The following is a 20,659-nucleotide window of genomic DNA, read 5'->3' as shown; positions in this document are numbered from 1 at the left end:
GAGGGAAAGAGAACAATTGTCCTTGGAATATGTACATATACATATGAGATATACATTTATATATACACACATACTAATAAAAGATATAATAATATAATAAAACAAAGAAACTAAGATAATTTATGAATTACACTATAAATAAAAATTCCATACTCAAATATACTTAAGAGATTGTTCCATGATTGAGACCACAAGGAATCTACACTAAGATTCCAAAAACATCTAGTTTACAAATCCTTTAGTCAACAAACACATTCATCAATTAATACTTTTTATCAAGCTTAACCCATTAATTAAAATAAATTTAAGACAACACATAAATAAACATAATTCATTAAATTTCTACTTTAACACTTCTACACTATTCCACTGTATTAAAAAAATATGTTTTCTTTATCATTCCCTTTTTAGCACAAGAATGTTACAGTGATAAACATTAAACATGAAGTTTGTAACATGAAATAATCTAAAATAATCAAACTCTACTTTTAATATTATTTGAGAGAAAAATAAATTCTACCTCTGCATTGTGTTTAGTTGTTATTTCTAATTTTTCTTTCTTAGCCCGATGGAGTTTCTTTCTGAGATCAGCAGTAACATCTAAGTCTGTTTCACTTTTAAGCATTTGTTTTACATCAGATGAGGCATTCTTTAACCTATAAAATAAGATCATAATAAGATATAATTCTCATTAAGTTATATATCACTACATTTCTGGTATTTCTGATAACTTTTTTTTCCAAAAAACACAGGGAACATGATACGGTCCTTGCCCTACAGAAACTTACAGTCTAGTAAAAGATGTCGACTGCAAAAGCTAGGTAAAAACACAAAGCAATATATGACAAGAAACAACACTGTCCACTGGGAAACCACCACGTTGTTCAAGATTGGTACCTTTTTAAAGACTGTCTGATCCTATCATGAGCTGAGTAGTTTTGGAAGAGATTGAGTTCTTTCCTTTTTACATTTTTAAATGATATATTTCATTGATTGTAAATGTAATATGTATTACAAAAAGAAAAAGCATAAATAAGAGAATACAGATTCCTGCTTAAAAACAGCAGACTAAAGCACTCTACTCTCTCCAAAAAATTAAAATTAAAATTTTAATTAAAACAACAGCAAAGAGAATTTAGAAGTATAAACCCACAAGGAGAAAGAGCACAGAAGACAAAACAATAGCAATAACACATTGGAAGCTGGAAAGCAAGTAGACAGGTGGTAAGTGATTTACATAAGACAGTTGAATTCAAAGCCAACAGTGGGGAAATTAACCTGATTTACACCAGAGCCCCAAAAAATGCAGTTAATTGGAAACACCTTTGAAAAGGGGGTAAATGTAGAGCAGAAAATAGGAGAATTGGTTGAAAGTCTGCCAAACAAATAATGAGATCCTCAGATCCTCTACCCTATAAACCACACAACTGGGTACCAATTTCTTCCCGACTCTGGCACAACACTAGGAGTTTATTCCCTGGAGATGATAAAACAGAAGGTCTCTGGATTGGAGATTTCAGATATAAATGGAGTTAGGGCTCCAGACTAAAAACAAGAGGCTCAAGTAAAAAGTTATCTAATAAATGAGAGCCCTGCAGAAATGGGAAGGGTCTTTCCTGGAGAATCTAACCAACAGGGTGAAAAAAAACCTAAAGAGGCTAATACCAGGGGTTCTCCAGCAAAACAGCTTAACCAGATCACCCTACAGAGAAAGCCACAAACAGAAAAAGTCTCACACACTGGGCTTCCAACCATCTTTTTAGGCCCCTACTTTTAAATACGAACAGATAGCTAAGGATCACCAGAAGTCAAGAGGCATCTAATATGAAAGACAGATACCGGGGGGGGGGGGGGGGGTACGGAGGGGTGGAAGAAGCCCTTGAAGACAATGCAGGGAAAAGACAACTTTAAAAGAGAGAGAGAGAGAAACTAACATTAATATCCTCAGAAAAATAGGAGAGAAAATAACATTCAGAAAACAAAAACTGGACGTGATAAAAAATGAAATAGAGAACAAAAAAGAGCTCTGGGAAATCAAAAACACAAACTAAGAAATGAAAAATTAAATAAACAAATGTAAAAGAACAATCTCCTAGATGCCTGAAAAAATTCTGAGGGAAAATAATTCCCAACTTAGAACTTTATGCCCAAGAAGTTACCACTCAAAGACAAGGGTAAGAGAAAGACTATTTCAGATCTGAAAGGCATCAAAATATTTACCTCCCATGAACTTTCTCAACAGGATAATGGAAGATTTGCTCCACCAAAATAAGAACCTAAACTGAGAAAGAGAAAGACACAGGATCCTAGAAGCAGAGTATTTAAGACAAGAAAATAGCAAAGGGATTTCCAAGATAGTGAAGAAAGGACACACCAGTGACAACTGTGCAGCAAAGCCCGTAAAGGGCCATCTGTCCCAACTGGACTGGCCCAAGCTGCCAGGAGCGATTTCTTTAAGATGATGAAAACAGAAAACTACAAAACACTTGCACTATTTGAACATAGTGAGAGATTTATACAACTTGGTTGGAGTATGAAGTTGAATTCATGATTAAGTTCACAGAATTTAAGCAAACTAAATGATAAATGAGACAACTATTAAATCCAAGGAAAACAAAATGTACAAGAGAGAAAAATTATTAAAAATTAGTATATGGCTCAACTGGGAAGTTTTCATAATTATAATAATGTAAACATTGAATAACTAATCTAAGCAAGATTACAATATCACTATAACCACTATATGTGGAAAGGAGAGAAAGGGGAGGCATGAATGAATGAAAACTATGATCTTCTGTACTGGGGAGTCAGCAGATAATGGCAAAACCTGGAGAATTAAATAGCAATATAAAAAAATTTTTTTAAGAGATATAGATTTCTGGGGCTGGCCCAGTGGCGCCGCGGTTAAGTTCACACATTCTGCTTTGGCAGCCTGGGGTTGGCTGGTTCGGATCTCGGGTGCAGACATGGTAGCGCTTGGCAAGCCATGCTGTGGCACGTGTCTCACATATAAAGTAGACGAAGATGGGCACAAATGTTAGCTCAGGGCCAGTCTTCCTCAGCAAAAACAGAACGATTGGCAGCAGATGTTGGCTCAGGACTAATCTTCCTCAAAAATAAAATAAAATAAAATGACTTGTAATGTATGGTGACTGATAAAAATTAGACTACAGAAAAAAAGAGACATAGATTTAAAATCATCTCAGAGAGATGAAAAAGATTGTTTCTAGGGAACAAGAAAGTGATCTGTCTCAGGAAATCAGTACTGCTATTTTCCTAAGAGCAGTAAGTAAGCTTTGCAGAACAATAAGATTCTTCAAATGATGTGCATATGCAATAGTAATTTTTTAAAATAAGACTAAAATAAAACAATAGAGAGAATCAATGAAACCAAAATTTGGTCCTTTAACAAAATCAACAAATTTTATAAACATTTGGATAGACTGACAAAGAAAAAGAGAAAAGATTCAAATTATAAAAACAAAGAATGAAAGAAGAAGACACGACTAACATAAAAGGATTATAATAACTACTCTGAACAACTTTACACCAACAAATTAGACAATTTAAATTCCTACAAAGACAGAAATTACCAAAAATAACTCAAAAAGAAACAGAAAATGTGAATAGACCTATAACAGATAAAGATGTTGAATTAATAATTTAAAAGATTAACCACAAAGAAAGCCCAAGTCTAGATGGTTTCAATAGAAATTCCACCAAATATTTAAAGAAGAAATATAGCAATCCTCACATTAGAAGAGGAGGAAACAATTCCCAGCTCATTGGTGTTAGTCTAGCATTGCCTAACACCAAAGTGAGACAAAGACCTCATAAGAAAGGAAAATGATAAACCAATATCCCTCATGAATACAGATGCAAAAAATCCTCACCCAAACATTAGCAAACCGAGGCTGGCCCTGGAGCCAAGTGGTTAAGTTCGCACGCTCCACTTTGGCGGTCCAGGGTTTCACTGGTTGGGATCCTGGGTGCGGACATGGCACCGCTCCTCAGGCCATCCTGAGGTAGTGTCCCACATCCCACAACTAGAAGGACCCACAACTAAAATACACATCTATGTACTGGGGGGATTTGGGAAGAAAAAGGGAAAAGAATAAAATAAAATAATAAAAATAAAAATAGGGGCCGGCTCAGTGGCACAGTGGTTAAGTGCGCACATTCTGTTTCGGTGGCCCAGGGTTCACCAGTTCGGATCCCGGGTGCGGACATGGTACCACTTGGCATGCCATACTGTGGCAGGCATCCCACATATGAAGTGGAGCAAGATGGGCACGGATGTTAGCTCAGGGCCAGCCTTCCTCAGCAAAAGAGAGAGGAGGATTGGCAGTAGTTAGCTCAGGGCTAATCCTCCTCAAAAAAATAAATAGATAAATAAAAATAAAAAATATAAGGGGCTGGCCGAGTGGCATAGTGGTTAAGTTCACATACTCCACTTCACCTGCCCAGGCTTTGCCAGTTCAGATCCCAGGCATGGACCTACGCAGTGCTTATCAAGCCACGCTGTGGCAGGCATCCCACATATAAAGTAGAGGAAGATGGGCACAGATGTTAGCTCAGGGCCAATCTTCCTCAGCAAAAAGTGGAGGATTAGTAGCAGATGTTCACTCAGGGCTAGTCTTCCCCAAAATAAATAAACTAATTAATTAATTAAAAATACATTAGCAAACCAAATCCAGCAACATCTTAAAAAGATTACACAACATGACCAAGTGGGATTTATCCCCAAAATAGAAAATTGGTATAATGTCTGAAAATCAATTGGTGTAATATACCATATTACTAAAATAAACGACAAGAACTACACGATCATCTCAACTGATAGACAAAGCATTTGACAAAATCTAATACCCATTTGTGATAATACCCATTTGTGATAACACCCATTTGTGATAAAAACTCTCAACAAAATAGGAATACAAGGAAACTTCCTCAATCTGATACAGAGCATCTATGAAAAACCTACAATTAGTATCATACTTAATGGTGAAAGACTGAAAGCTTCCCCTAAGATTGGGGACAAAAATGATGTCTGCTATGAATACTTCTATTCCAAACTGTATTGGAGGTTCTAGACAGTGCAATCATGCAAAAACAAAAATTAAAAAAGCACAAAAAGCGAGAAATAAAAGGCATATATATTGAAAGAGAAGAAGTAAAACTGTGTTTACTTGCAAAGGACATGATCCTGTAAGAATATCCTAAGAAATCCATGAAGAAATAAAAAGACAAGGACTAAAAAACAGTTTCAGCAAGGTCACAGAATATAAGATCAATATACAAAATTCAGTTACATTTCTATATACTAGCAATAAACAATCCAAAAATGAAATTAAGAAAATAATTTCATTTACAACAGCATCAAAAAGAACAAAATAGATTTAGGATTAAATTTAACCAAAAAGTGTAAGACTTGTACACTGAAAAATATAAATTACTGTTGAAAGAAATTGAAGACCTAAACAAATGGAAAGACATTCCACATTCACATTCATGTATTAGAAGAGTCGATATTATTACAGTGGCAATCCTCCCCAGATTAATCTACAAATTCAACACAATCTCTACCAAAATCCCAGCAGGCTGTTTTTGCAGAAATTGACAAGCTCATCCTAAAATGTATGTGGAAAGGCAAAGGACCCAGAAGAACCAAGACAATCTTGAAGCACAAATGGGAAGATTTTCACTTACTAATTTCAAAACTTTACCATAAAGCACCAGTAGTCAAAACAGTGTGTAAATGAATTAAAAATAGACATGTAGATCAATGCACCAGAATTGAGACTCTAGAAATAAACTCATACATGTCTGGTCAATTAATTTTCAAAAAAAGTGTCAAGGCAATTCAATGGGGAAAGGATGGTGTCATCAACAAATGGTGCTGAAACAACTGGATATCCACATGCACAAAGATGAATTTAGACCCTTACCTTACACCACACATAAAACATAACTTAAAATGGAGCACAGCCCTAACTGTAAGAACTAAAATTATAAAACTTCCACAAGAAAACATAGGAGAAAAATCTTAAAATAGGCAAAGATTTATTAGATATGAAACCAAAAGCACAAACCCTAAGAAAGAACTGATAAACTGGACTTCACAAAAATTAAAAACTTTTGCACTGCAAAAGACATTAAGAAAATGAAAAGTCAAGCCAACAAATGGAAGAAAATATTTGCAAACCATACATCTGATAAAAGACTTGTATCCAGATTACATAAAGAACTCAAAGCTCAATAACAAAAAGACAAATAACCCAACATAAAAATAGGCGAGGGGCCGGTCCAATGGCCCAGCGGTTAAGTTCACACATTCCGCTTCTCAGCGGCCTGGGGTTCACCGGTTCGGATCCCAGGTGCAGTGCGCACAAGGCACCGCTTGGCAAAAAGCGTTGCTGTGTTAGGCGTCCCACATATAAAGTAGAGGAAGATAGGCATGGATGTTAGCTCAGAGCCAGTCTTCCTCAGCAAAAAATAGGAGGATTGGCAGTCGTTAGCTCAGAGTTAATCTTCCTCAAACAACAACAACAAAAAAATATGCAAAAGATCTGAATAGACTTTCAGCAATGAAGATATATAAGTGGCAAAAAAGCACATGCAAAGATGCTCAACATCATTACTCATTAGGAAAATACAAATTAAATCACAATGACATATCACTTCACACTCTCTAGAATAGCTATAATCAAAAAGTCAGAAGATAACAACTATTGGATATGATGCGGAGGGACCTCAAAATTCTCATACATTGTTGGTAGAAATGTAAAACGGTCCAGCCACTTTAGAATACAATTTGGCAGTTTCTTCAAAAATTTAACACAAATTTACTACACGATGTAGCAATGTTCCTCCTAAAAACCCATCCAAAGGAAATGAAATCATATGTCCACATAAAGACTTGTACACAAATGTTCATAGCACCATTATTCTTAATAACCAAAAAGTGGAAACAGCCCAAATGTTCATCAAGTAGTGAATGGGTAACCAAAACATGGTATAGCTACACAAGCAAATATTATTCAGCAATAAAAACAAAGTACTGATACATGTTACAACATGATAAACCTGAATAATATGCCTAGTGAAAGAAGCCAGCCACAAAAGACCATATATTGTATAATTCCATTTACATGATTTGTTCAGAAAAGGCAAATCTATAGAAACAGAAAGTAGATTAGTGGTAAATAGGAGAGTTTAAGTAACTTCACTTATCCAGATTCTAGAATTCTGAAGAGTAATTTGGCCATTAAAACTTATGACAGGGGTCAGTCCCGTGGCTGAGTGGTTAAGTTCACGCACTCCGCTTCAGCGACCCAGGGTTTCGCTGGTTCAGATCCTGGGCGCGGACATGGCACCACCCGTCAGGCCACACTGAAGTGGCGTCCCACATGCCACAACTAGAAGGACCTACAACTGAAAAAAATATACAACTATGTACCGGGGTGATTTGGGGAGAAAAAGCAGAAAAAAAAAAGAAGATTGGCAACAGTTGTTAGCTCAGGTGCCAATGTTTAAAAAAAAAAACAAAAAACTTATGACAGACGTATGTTGATATGATAAGATATTCCCCCAAAACTGAAAAGGGAAGACACCAAATAATGTGAAATATTATTCTAATTTTGGAAATATATATTTACGGGGCCAGCACTGTGGCCAAGTGGTTAAGTTCACGTGCTCTGCTTCAGCAGCCCGAGTCACCAGTTTGGATCCTGGGCGTGGACTCACACACCACTCATCAAGCAATGCTGTGGTGGCATCCCACATAGAAGAACTAGAATGACCTGCATCTAGGATATACAGCTATGTGTACAGGTTTGGGGAGGAAAAAAAAAGAGGAAGATTGGCAACAGATGTTAGCTTAGGGCCAATCTTCCTCAAAAAAAAAATATAAACATATATACATTTATATGTTCATAAGAAAAGGTCTGGATAAGTATATACCAAAATACCAGGTGTAGTTATCTCTAAGCAGTAGGATTATAAGTAGTTTTCTTGTTTTATTCATTTGTATTATTTAATTTTTCTAAAAATACCTGTATTATTTGCATTAAAATATATATATATACAGGTACATATATAAAACAGAAAATCAGAGCAAGAAGGAACCTTGAAGACCCTCTCTTCGGCAGTTTTTGAACCATACTCCACTGTGGCGGTGAAGAACAAGCTGATAAGACCTCACTCTCAACCCTTGCAACATTTGATAAAAGAAAAAAAGTACTCTTTGAGGTGAAAGTTTGGCAAAGAAAAAAGTTTCTATGTTATTCATTTATTTTCTACCTTGTTCAGAAAGGACTTAAGGTAGCTCCTAAAGGTAGGTGGAAAATGTTCCTATAGCAAATCCTATTTATAGGTGAAGTACATGTTAGTCATGGGACTTGCCCCACCCACACAGCCTTGCTGAAAAGGCAGTCTACGCCAGTTCTTCTCACACTAAACATGAGCAAGGACTATTCCCCCCACCAAATGACGCCTTTGTCAAAGATATTTAAAATGGATTACTAAAAAAGAAATTTTAAAAACAGATAAAATACAACCCCAAGTGTCTTATTATTAGATTCAACAAACAGAAAATACCCTGTTACATGATCATAAAAGTTTCAAAATGCTTACTTTCAATTTCTGCACTTATTTCTTTGTAAACCACACTTTGGGTTTCACCCTCCAAAATGGCTTCATTTTATATTATAGACTCAGAGTTTTATATTTTTCACAACACAGGGGAATAAACCAAAGGCAGGCACCTCACCCAAAGGCAGATATCAATAGAACAAAAAAGATGAGCAATAGCAATTCTTGGAGTATAAACTCCAAGTAAAGGCGTTAGTAACAGGAGCCAAAACTAAAAGAAAGCTTGAAAAGAAGTCATGAACTAGAGTTGGGAGAATGAGGAAAGAAGAGGAATTGGAGCCACAGAGATTATGGCAAGCCAAAGTAATGACCACCCAGAAATGTGAATAAGAAGAAACATACAGAGAAGAAAACATGCAGAGAAACGGAGGAGACTAAGCAAGTCTCAAGGGGCAGGGGAAAGTACAGACCTGTGATTGTGTGGACCGAGGTAGCGAAGGAGCACAAAGAGCAGCACAAAGTCTTCAGGTGCAGCTCCCGTTCTCATGAGGCATCACTCCTGCTCCTCCAGTCCCATGAAATTTCTCCTCCCCTTACCATTCCATGAGAATTCTTCCAATCAACCCCTCCAACACTTACTTCTCCCTGTTCCTTGCAACAAAAGCATTCCTTGACTAAAGGAAGAGACAGGAGGCTTACCTTTGGGTATCACCAGTGGCATTACTTGAAGTGTTCAAACTCATGATACGTTTTCCAACTCTTTCAAAATACCCCACTGTTTCTTAATGATATACTTCGTTATTGATGATTAAAACTGTCCAAGATGTCTGTGGCTTACAGGTTAGAGGGGCTGAAGTCTGTTAAAATAGTAAACGATATAATATGGTTATATATGTGAATCCTGAGACTACAGGTGATTTTTCTTTTGTTCTTCGACGTATTTGTATTTTTTAAATTATTGTCTAAGAAACACGTAAATACTCGTATTTTTAAAGCCGTGATGTTTTCTTTTGAAAAAAGATTAGAAGCAAAAATGACAAAATGTTGGAAAGATGTTCCTTCTTGTAAGAATAATACTATTAGATTATTTTAATTTCTCAAATAAAAAGAAAAAATAGTGTAATAAAACAGTGACAAATTGTTCTTGAACTAGAAAAAGAACATGTAGTGCCTATCTCTAGGGCACAGAATTCAGTTTGAAAGATAATGAAGTCCAGGGACATTTTTGGGTCCCCAAAGTTTTTTCATAAATGAGATATTTTTGCTGCAATGTTACAATCAAAGAGGCCAATGTACTCCCAAACAAAAGATCTCATGGTAATTTTCAAAGGCCTTCTCCCAAGGGATAAACAGGAAGAAGAAAAGAGGAGAGTATCGTCACTTACACTGGCCTTCTCTCTGGAACCCTCTTCTATGGGAGATACTCCAAATGAGATAGAGCCAACCATTTAAAGTAAATTACTTTACTACAGTATGAAGGAATCTCTGGGTAAACATTTTAAACAGGAGTGGCAGGAGTCCCACATATAAAATAGAGGAAGATGGGCACAGATGTTAGCTCAGGGCCAATCTTCCTCAAAAGAAAGTCTAATAGGGGCCGGCTCCATGGCCCAGTGGTTAAGTTCAGCACTCCGCTGCAGTGGCCCTGGGTTCGGATCCTGGGCGCGGACATGGCACCAGTGGTCAGGCCATGTTGAAGCAGCATCCCACATCCCACAACTAGAAGGACATGCAACTAAGATATACAACTGTGTACGGGGGGGTTTGGGGAGATAAAGCAGGAAAAAAAAAAAGTCTAATATTCTAAGACCATGAGCTTTGGACTCAGAGAGACCTGAGTTAGGATTCCAGTAAGTACCTTACAAGTATGTGGCCGTGGGCAAGTCACTTAAACTCTCTGAGGGTGTTTCCTCATCCATAAGAAGGGAACAACTATATCAACATATATATTTGAGACTTAAATAATATATACAGCACATATACAGTGCTCAGTCACTGTCAGTTTCTATTGAAGAACAAAGAACGCTCTGAGAAAATATAATGATCCCAGATAAATGAAGGGAATGGGTGATACTTGGGGTGATTTGGTCCGGAAGAAAGATGTAATAAAAGAATTGTTGGGGCCGGCCTGGTGGTGCAGCGGTTAAGTTCGCACGCTCCGCTTCAGCGGCCCGGGGTTCGCCAGTCCAGATCCCGGGTGCGGACATGGCACCGCTTGTCAAGCCACGCTGTGGTAGGCATCCCACATATAAAGTAGAGGAAGACAGGCATGGATGTTAGCTCAGGGCCAGTCTTCCTCAGCAAAAAGAGGAGGATTAGCAGCAGTTAGCTCAGGGCTAATCTTCCTCAAAAAAAATAAATAAAAAAGAAAAGAAAGTAAAAGAATTGTTTAGTGAAATTGTAGGTGCAGAGTAATATCTTGAAGACCCAAAAAAAAAAGGTTGAACTGTTCTGTCCTCACTCCCAATAAACAACCCCCCTTCAGAGAGACCACTGAAGGAAAAGGACTCAAACAAGCCAACTGAGACGTAGACTCAACCACAGTGCTAAGAACTGACTAATGGCTCCTCTAGACAGATACCAAGGGATCTTTAAAACAGTCAGCAATTCATGTGGCTGACAGTAGCACAGTCCGACCTAGGACAAAGAGGATGGAATTTTCACCCAGATGGGGCGGGGGGGAACCACTTCTCCAAGGACCTAAAAGACTAAGTCTGGGAATAGTGGTAGACAAACAAATACCATTGTCGTTAACTTACTGAGCACCTACGACAGTGCCAAGCACCGTACTCAGTACTTTATATACAGTACTCTGATCTTTACAACACTGCAAGGTAAAGATCCTCCCATTGCTCAAAGGAGAAAACTAAGACTCAGAAATGAGAAGTAACTTGCCAAAAGACACACAGTTACAGGACCAAGATTCAAACCCATAACTATCTAACTCTAAAGCCTAGGCTCTTTCTACAAGGCCACTGTTGCTACAAAGAGTTGAACCATAAATCATCTTACCTCAGGTTTATTATCCTCATTTCAATTAAGGAAACTCACCCGACTCGAAGAGGCTAAATGATTTGCTACTAAGTGGGAGCCACTGAGGACTCAACAAAGCTCTTCTGAAACTAAGTCCCAAAATATTTTCACCTCACCACCATGCTCCCAAACTCCAGAGAAACTGCCTTCAGAATGGATGTAAAAGACGTAGAACTTAGAAGGAATGGACTCTTCCAGACTTAAGAGTAATGTCCAAAGTTCAAAAGTACATATATAAAAGTTTCCATTTTTGTGAAAAAGACTAAATACACACACACGTATGTGTGCATATGTGTCACAAGAGGCACAAAAAAGAACCTCTATTTACCTCACAGGGGAAGAATTTACATAGTTAGGGTCTTAATAATGTCTGTTATCTTTTGCTTGTTTTTATCTTGGGCAGAGAAGTGTAGGAAGAGGTAGTTTACCAAATTTTAATACAGCTATTTTAATAAAGCTATATTGAAGAGAATCATCATTGTTCAGTGCATTATTTTGGTATCCAACATCTTAAAATCTGAATGGTCTTCCAGAAAGTGTCTTTTATAGCTCAGGAGCAAATTTAGCCAATTTCCAGATCATTGACACAGATAACACAGTAGACAGATAGTTCCCATCATCTCTGCTCCCTGGTGTTTCTCTCTTGTACGATACTCTCCCCTCTTCTGTGGGCAGAACTTGACTTGCTTGTAAGCAACAGAATAAGGCAAAGGTGATGGGATGCAGAATATGGCAAAGGTGATGGGATAACACCTCCATGATTACGTTATGTTATGTAAGACTCTGTCTTAGCAGACTAAAGTGACAATCTCCTGCTGGCCTTGAAGAAGCAAACTGCCATGGCGTGAACTGCCTATGGAGAGGGCCACATGGCAGGGAACTGCAGGCAGCCTCCACCCAACAAGCAAATAAAAAGTTGGATCTCTCAGTCATATACATGTCAACAGGAAATAAATTATGCCCCCAAGAGCTTGAATGGGCTGGGAAGCAGATTCTTTCCAGTCAAGCCTTCAGATGGGAACACAGCCCAGGCAGCATCTTGACTGCAGCCTACCGAAACTCTGAACCAAGGGTCCACCTAAGCTGTGCCCAGACTCTTGACTTACAGAAACCAAAAGATAATAAATGGGTGCTGTTTTAAGCCACTAAGTTTGTGGTAACTTGTTACACAACAATACAAAACTAATATGGATAAGAAGCTTGAAAATGCTCTTGCAGAGTTAAAAAGAAAAAAAAAGAAGTTGAGTGACAGGTAAAATATAAAACAGCGTTCTCACACCAGCCCTGCTTGTCTAAGTCTTTTATAAAGTCTCTGTTTTTCTATAGTTTAATTTCCTTATTAACTTAAATGAGGGAGTTTAAAAACCCTATCTAAGGTAACTACAAAGAAAAACTAGAAAATCATGGGCAACATTGACAACAAAAAGAACCATAAAATACAAATGAATAAGGGCAAACCTCCAGCAGCCACAAAACCTGCATGGGAGTTGAGGTGTCTACAGAGGAGAAAACAGAGGGAAAGAACAAGGCTGCATTTAACAGAACTCCCAAAGAGTCAAGAGATACTTAATGGAAAGCACAGTAGGCCAATTTGAGAGCAGCAGATGAAACTGGGAGAAGCCTGCCCATTCCAAGAGTTGACACATGAAATGGGTACATGGTAAGAGAGTCTTCATGAACTTTCAACACTGACCTGCCAAGGCCTCCTTCCTGGACAGGGGCCCACACTAAAGAGAAACTGCTGAGGATGGAATCAAAATTGAGCAGGACGGGGAAAATAAAGACAAAGTAAAGAGATGGCCCAGACCAAACTGTAGGAGGAAACAGGGCCAAGAAATGTAAGAAAGCAAGCCATCATAGTTTTTAACACTCACAAAAAACAACACCAGACAGCATTCTACGAAGTTCGAAAAGCTTTCCTGAATCTTGTCCCATTCTCAAAGTTCAGATAAATGAATCTTCCAGAAAAATAAGCAAAAGAGAAGTAGTGCAGTCAAATCTCATACAAAGTTAATGTAAGAAAAAAGAGAGTTAGGAGCAGAATAGAATCCAACAAATGAAAGCATAACAGAAAGACATGCCCACAAAACAGTTGAAAACTATCACTTACTATTTTAAAATGAGCTAAAAGACATTAGCAAAATGGTATAGGACATGAAAGAATAGGAATCAGAATTCAAAAAACTCAGAAATAAGGTGACAACTATCAGAAAAAATTAGAAATAAAAGAAAACATCATTTCAGTAATGAAGACTAAATTAGAGGGAACATTGAGAGTAAACAGATATGACAAAAATGCCTTGAAAGATATAGGAAATGAAACACGAAAAATGTTTAAATAAAAAAATGAAGGAAGAGATCAAAAGGATTCAAAAGACAGACAAATTACTGAAAAATAGGCAAAGAACAACCAACATGCAGATAACAGGAGTCCTGAATAAGAAGATCAAAGCAAGGAGACAGAACAAACACTAAAAACTGTAATTCAAGAAAACTTTCCTGAAATACAAAAAGATTTTAATCTGCATTTCGAAAAACAAACTGCACATCTGAGAACACAGCACAACTAACACAATGATACATTCTAAGATAATTACTGGACTTTAATAAAACTGGTACACAAATATTCGTAGAAGCACTGTTCATAATAGCCAAAAAGTGAAAACAATCCACATGTCCACCAACTGATCGATGGACAAATAAAATAGGAAATATTATCCAACCATAAAAAGAAATGAAGGGCCAGCCCTGTGGCCAAGTTGTTAAGGTTCCGCGCTCCACTTTGGCAGGCCAGGGTTTCGCCGGTTCAGATCCTGGGCACGGACATGGCACCGCTCATCAGGCCATGCTGAGGCAGCATCCCACATAGCACAACCAGAAGGACCCACAACTAAAAATATACAGCTATGTACTGGGGGGCTTTGGGGAGAAAAAGGAAAAAAAATAAAATCTTCAAAAAAAATAGAAATGAAGTATTAATACATGCCACAACATAAGTGAATCTTGAAAACATTATGCTAAGTAAAAGAAACCAGACACAAAAGGCTACATCTTGTATGATGCCATTCATATGAAATGTACAGAATACACAAATCCACAGAAATAGAAAGCAGATTCATGGTGGCCAGAGGGTAGGGAGGGGGGGATTGGCTCTGACTGTTGATAGGTACAAAGTTTCTTTTTGGGGGTGACGGAAATGTTCTGGAATTATGTAGTGGTGATTGTTGTACAACCTACTGAATATACTTAAAACCATGGAATTATATACTTTAAAATGATGAACTTTATGCTATGTGAATTATATCTCAATTTTTAAAACTCCTCATCATAAAAAAATCCTAGCTAAAGTCTCCTTTAGCACTCTTCTTTTCTTCCTCTCTCTCTGATATTAGCTCCTGATGACACTAGGGCTCAAGGGCCTACTTCTGTGTGTTTTAGGAATATTAAATCAATGAAGAGCCAAAGTTAGGTCTGTGGCTGAATTTAAACTACAAAGGGATTTCTATGCTATTGAACATGGCAGAGATGTAGCAAAATCTCCCTTTTCATCCACCAGAGTGAAAAGAAAGCAAGGAAACATGAGGAAAGTCAAGTAGCTAGGTACAGCAGTGAAAATGTCAGTGGAACAGTAAGCTAAGTCAAAGAATGCAGGGTCCCCACATAATATGTGTTCCTAGCTTTACCTGCAACTTCCCTATCAAACTCCACAAGTTAAATACTCAGGTTAATCTGCATGAGTAATTAAAACTTCCTTATGCGATGTGGTCAGTGTCAGCCTTTGTCTTCAATATCTGTGTAACTCTGTAGACAGTGCTTTCCACTTGAAAATATTCAATACGTCATTATCTACGAACCAATTACCTGATACCTCAAATCCATTGCCTGCTGTTATCATCCCAACTATGACAAACATCCCTTCTCCAGACATAGTGCTAAGAACTTTCTATAGATTATCTTACTTCACTCTCCACTAACTCCAAGGGAAGATACTGTTAAGATCCTCACTTTATACCCGAGGAAACTAGGGCTTAAAGATAGTCAGTCACTTTTCCAAAGTCACATCTCTAGTAAGTGACAGAGTCTGGATTCAAACCCAAACTGGCTGACTCCAGAACTCTGCTGTGTGCCTTGCTATTGGCCTTCAAGACATGGCTCATCCCCAGCAAGGGAGCACGTGAGACCTCAGTTATCAGGGAAGCACTCCTGCTCCCTGCTGCATATTTCTCAAACACAGATGATTCTTCTCCCCATGCAAACTAACTACAAGTTAGAGTCTTCTTAATGAAAGATGACTCAGACCTCCGGTGGATTCTCAATCCAGATGGCACTTCCACAGGCTTGGACCAAAACCAGGCCATCCTACAGCAGTGATAGATACAGGCAACGTTTAGATCAGCTTTTTATGTTAACGTATGAATAGATCAATCTTCTTTTGGTAGCGGAGTTGGACTAGTCTCACCATTCTTATTAAAATAGATGGGGGGATGTTTATGTATATCATTCTTCAATAAGAAGTTTTTTAGAAATTGGTCATAGAGCAATTGAGGCCAAAAGACCAATTATCTGGACATCCTGAGAAGTACCAGCCAGAAAGACAATTCTACTTTAGACTTCAGAGCCACTGCTGGTTCAAAGTTTTCCTACCCCACATCTGAGTCCTTCAGCAGGTCATCCTGAATGTACTCATCTCCCAGTGTGTCTGCACAGATCACGGGAAAAAGGAGGGGGAGATGATGAAAAGATAAAAACTACAATACTGAGCACTTACTACATGCTGGATACTGCACTAAGCATAACCTGATCTCACTGAATCCTCCCAATAACCCTATGAGATTATTATGCACATTTCACAGATGAGAACACTGAGGCTTGGATAGTTTGACTAACTTGTATAAAGATGCTCAGCAGGGGGACAGCCCAGTGGTGCAGCGGTTAAGTGAGCATGTTCCACTTCTCAGCGGCCCAGGGTTTGCCGGTTCAGATCCCGGGTGTGGACATAGCACCGCTTAGCAAAAGCCATGCTGTGATAGGCATCCCATGTATAAAGTAGAGGAAGATGGGCATTGATGTTAGCTCAAGGCCAGTCTTCCTCAGGAAAAAGAGGAGGATTGGCAGTAGTTAGCTCAGGGCTAATCCTCCTCAAAAAAAAAAAAAAAAAGATGCTCAGTGGGAGGGTTAGAACTCAAAGCCACATCTCCTGAGTCCATCTTCTTTCATAACACAGTGGTGTCTCCAACCATAACCACATCTGTGTTGGTGATGTCTGAAGAGTTATATCTGAAGAGCTACATATTTCACCTTTAAAGGGGATGTTTGGTTCCTTCAAAAGAAGACCAAGACACATGGGCTGAGACAATCAAAGAATTTTAGAATTAAATGGGACTTTACAGACCAAGTCCATCCTTCTTATTTGACACATAAGGAATCTAATGCCTGGGGAGCTTAGGTTATTTGCTCAGGTCACACAGCTAATCAAAGTCGGCCAGGACTAATCCAGAAAGCTCCAGCCTAAAACTACTCCCTTCATCTTTCCTCTTAGCAGGTTGCACTGCCTTTCTTTCCTCTTCATTTCATGGGGAAAACATGTTCATTTCCTGCTCTACCATTGTTTTGTTGTTAGCAGGCACTAACTGTTCAATAAAACAAATGACAAATGACAGGTTCTTTTCTGCAAGACTATGGGAACAACTGCAAAACATCGATTGTATAATGTATTCAAAAGAGTCGGACACCAAGTGAAATGGCTTCTCAAGTAAACTTACGCAGTATCATTTGAGATCTGCTTAGAACGAAAAAACATGTATTTGCCTAAGAAAATATCATAATGGAATAAGGAACAGTCAAAAGGAGACTCCACTTCTGCAGAAAATTTACAGCCTCAGAAAAACTCACGGCTGACTTTTCTAAGTCTCTTAAAGTCCTGAAGGGTAAGCAGGAGAAGCTACAGAAGACAGCCTAGCACAACTCACTCTTCCGTTTAGCAAATATTTATACAGTGTCTAGTGTGTCGCTGGCGTTTTTCAAAAAGGATGTCAAAAACCGTGGTCCTTGTCCTCGAAGGACTTACTGACTCTCGAGAGGGAAAGAGAGCGGCAGTCCGGAGAAACCTAAGCAGCTCCAAGTGCAGGCCCCCTGGGTCCTGCCCTCTGGTCCCTACCCAGCCCTCTGGGTACTGCGGCAGCGGTTTCTGGCTAGGATGCTCCAGGGACATCTTCCTCCAAGTGGGCGGGGAGGCCCTGTCCAGGGAGCTGGAGGCGTGTCCCCACAGACGACGCGAATTGCCCCAAAGACACCTCCAAACTAACTCGGGGTCCCCCACAACTCTCACCGAAGCCCCCTATACCGTTCCTCTCAACACCTGCCCGCCAAAGTCGTTCGCCTCGAAGCCCCGACACCCCGTGGTTACCTCAGGGGGGCTCCCGTGGTCCAGACCGCACACCCAAGACCCCAGAGGCGGCTTCAAATCTCAATGGTAGAATGAGGCCCAGGCAGATGGCGGGGGTCAGAGCATAAACTGTTGGAAACTGACGGACTCTAGGACCCGGGGGGGGGGGGGACAAATAGCAAAGGGGACTTCAGGGGACAAGCCCCACGGAGGTGTTTACAACGGCCACTTCCGGAGACCTGACGAGCGTCGCAGACCTCCCCAGACTTTCGCTGGCCGTCCGGGCCCGCCCCTTCCTCCCGCCTCCCGCAGCCCGCAGCTCCAGGAGACGCGCTCGGAGAACGCCGGGCTCCGATTGGAGGAGCCGGGCCCGCGAAGCTACGGCGGCTTCGCTGAACGGCGAGCTGGCGCATGCGCCGTTGCTGGGGAGCGGCGCGCTCGCGATCGCGCGCGGTCCCGCGCCAGGCGAGCCCCCTCGGCGCGACACCGCCGCTGCCCACGCTCCAGTGTGCCATAGTCAGCGTGAGGTCCCCAGGTCACCGTCTCAGCATCCCCAGAGAGCGGACTGACTGCAGATTCCTAAGCCCTAACCCCTTTTCCCCGCCTACCGAATCAAAATCTTGGGAGGCTGGATCCCAGATCCTGCATTTTTAAACCAGCTCTCCTGCTGATCCTTAAAGCCTGTACAGCGCCTCGGGGTCCGTGGACGGGTGCCAGAGCCGGGGGGAAATCCTCCGGGCTCGGCTTCTGCGCCAGGGGCTGGTTTCCCGCTGTTGGACCGCTCTTCGCCTGCACGGCACTGCTTGCCCCCTCCTCCCATCCCCATTGTATCCCAGCTTGTGGTTGTAAACAGGGCCGGAAGAATGCGGGTCAGTGCGCTGATGCGGTTGCAGCGCCTTTCATTATAAATATTACATAACGAAGTATCTCTCAAAAAAGTCCTTGGAGCCTTAGCAAGTGTTCCGTCTCTTTCCTACCCTACCCCCACCGCCAGCGCGCGCGCGCGCGCACACACACACACACACACACATACACACACGGGCGCAAACACACGCCTTCCTCCTGTTGATAATTTATACTTTGGTTTCTACCAGTAGCTGCCTCACAATCTGCTGCGGCCTCGAGGAGATGGGAAAACCAAATCCTCTTTTGTTCCTTGGCGTTTAAAAGCCTGTTCTCCAAAGAACAATGCAAATTGGCAGGATTTTGATTAAGGATTTTTATCTTCACCGCCACCGCCTCCTCCTCCCAAAAAGGTGTTTAATATAAAATGAGCCTTTTATGCTAACATTGTCCCATGTTGATTGTAATCAACCTGGAAACCAGGTGTAGGGGCCGTCTTTCCCTTGTCTCGCTGGGGAGAGCCAACGGTCATAAATGCACATATAAACTGAGATTAAAACCACCTTGATGCCTCTAACACTGAAACTTTAATTGGTTTGAGTTTAGTCCTTTGGATTTAAAAAGAAGCCCATCTCTCTTCGTAATAATTTAGCCAGAAAGAGGATAATTGCTTGAAAGGAAAGAGCTTATGAAAAAGAAAAAATAGCCCACTTTAACATTTAGAAATGAAATGGAAAATTACATAGACTAATGAGATTAGGGCTTTTTTTACTTTAAAAGTTTTAAATAATATTTACAAGGTTTCTTATTTGTTTTAACAAAATCACAAAATTGAGTATTGTATGGCAAGAATAAATACCAACTGTGCTATACTGCACACTTTTTTTAACGAAAAATGGATGCAACATGAAGACTTGCAATCTTCATTTATTTGTTCATTCAACATTTATCAAATAGACTATATACCCAGCCTGGAGCTAGGTGATAGAAACAAGATACATAATATAGGTACAGTGGGAATCAGAAGAGGGATATGTTAGTATCAACCCTGAGCACCGTGAGAGACTATAAAGAACTTTGAACATAGTCTGGGAAGATGGTTATGGTTCACCAAGCTGAGAAGGAACTGGAAGACATGGAAGCTACAAACACCAGCACCAGAAACAGTTTGAGGCTTTTGGAAAGCTGGAAGAAGCTCTCTATGTGTCCGGGGTTGGGCAGGAGTGAGCTATAAGTCTGGAGAAGTAAGCAGAATCCAGATCACGGAGACACTTCTCGGTCATTAGTTTATCAAACAATGAAGCTAATGAAGGGCATTAGGCAGAAAAGTTACAATAATTACAAAATAAATCAGACTGTTTTAAAATCCTTGGCGATTTTTTATGTTTTTCTAATTGTTACAAGGTCAATTCTCTGTTGTCTGTCGTTTGCCTAACATGCTATTACTACTTGAGAAAAGCTGTAGGTAAAGATGCTAACACACTTCCCTTTTAGCCTCAAGAATTATAATACTCACCTCGTTCTTTTCTCTTCTTTCTACCAAGCCTTTTGAGATATTATTTGATCCATCTCTACCACTCCACCAAAACAGCTTCCAAAGTCACTGACCTCATTGCCAAACCCTGAGCCCTTAAATTCACTGACACTTTGATCCTCTTCAGATTTCTCTCCAGCATAAGTGTGTTGACCTTAAACAAATAGACAGCTAGTTATTTCTCCAGCAAAAATGGGTTTTTTGGGGAATCAACAAAGAATTACATGGGGATCTACAACCATGGGGGAGTTGCAAGTTCCAGCAATAAGGGG

General features: G+C 39.8%; 1 protein-coding gene across 10 annotated transcripts in view; it reads right to left on the bottom strand.

Annotated features, from left to right (window-relative positions):
- CCDC171 (coiled-coil domain containing 171) overlaps positions 1-18,789 on the bottom strand; it is a 295,440-nt gene extending 276,651 nt beyond the window's left edge. For 7 of the 10 annotated variants that reach the window (XM_014843487.3, XM_070495542.1, XM_014843488.3 and 4 more), the window contains exons 1-3: positions 18,032-18,311; positions 9,292-9,449; positions 521-656 (exon numbers count right to left, since the gene is read on the bottom strand). In XM_014843487.3, coding sequence (XP_014698973.2) covers positions 521-656; positions 9,292-9,335 — 180 coding nt within the window. In that variant the 5' untranslated portion in view covers positions 9,336-9,449; positions 18,032-18,311. Of the gene's footprint in view, positions 1-520; positions 657-9,291; positions 9,450-18,031; positions 18,312-18,618 lie in introns of those variants that run through there. The other 3 variants (XM_070495543.1, XM_070495541.1, XM_070495544.1) reach the window with 3 other exon arrangements.
- Positions 18,790-20,659: the final 1,870 nt, after the last annotated feature.

Source organism: Equus asinus, chromosome 23 (genome assembly GCF_041296235.1).
Source record: "Equus asinus isolate D_3611 breed Donkey chromosome 23, EquAss-T2T_v2, whole genome shotgun sequence".
NCBI lineage: Eukaryota > Metazoa > Chordata > Mammalia > Perissodactyla > Equidae > Equus > Equus asinus.
This window is presented reverse-complemented; position numbering and strand designations above follow the sequence as displayed.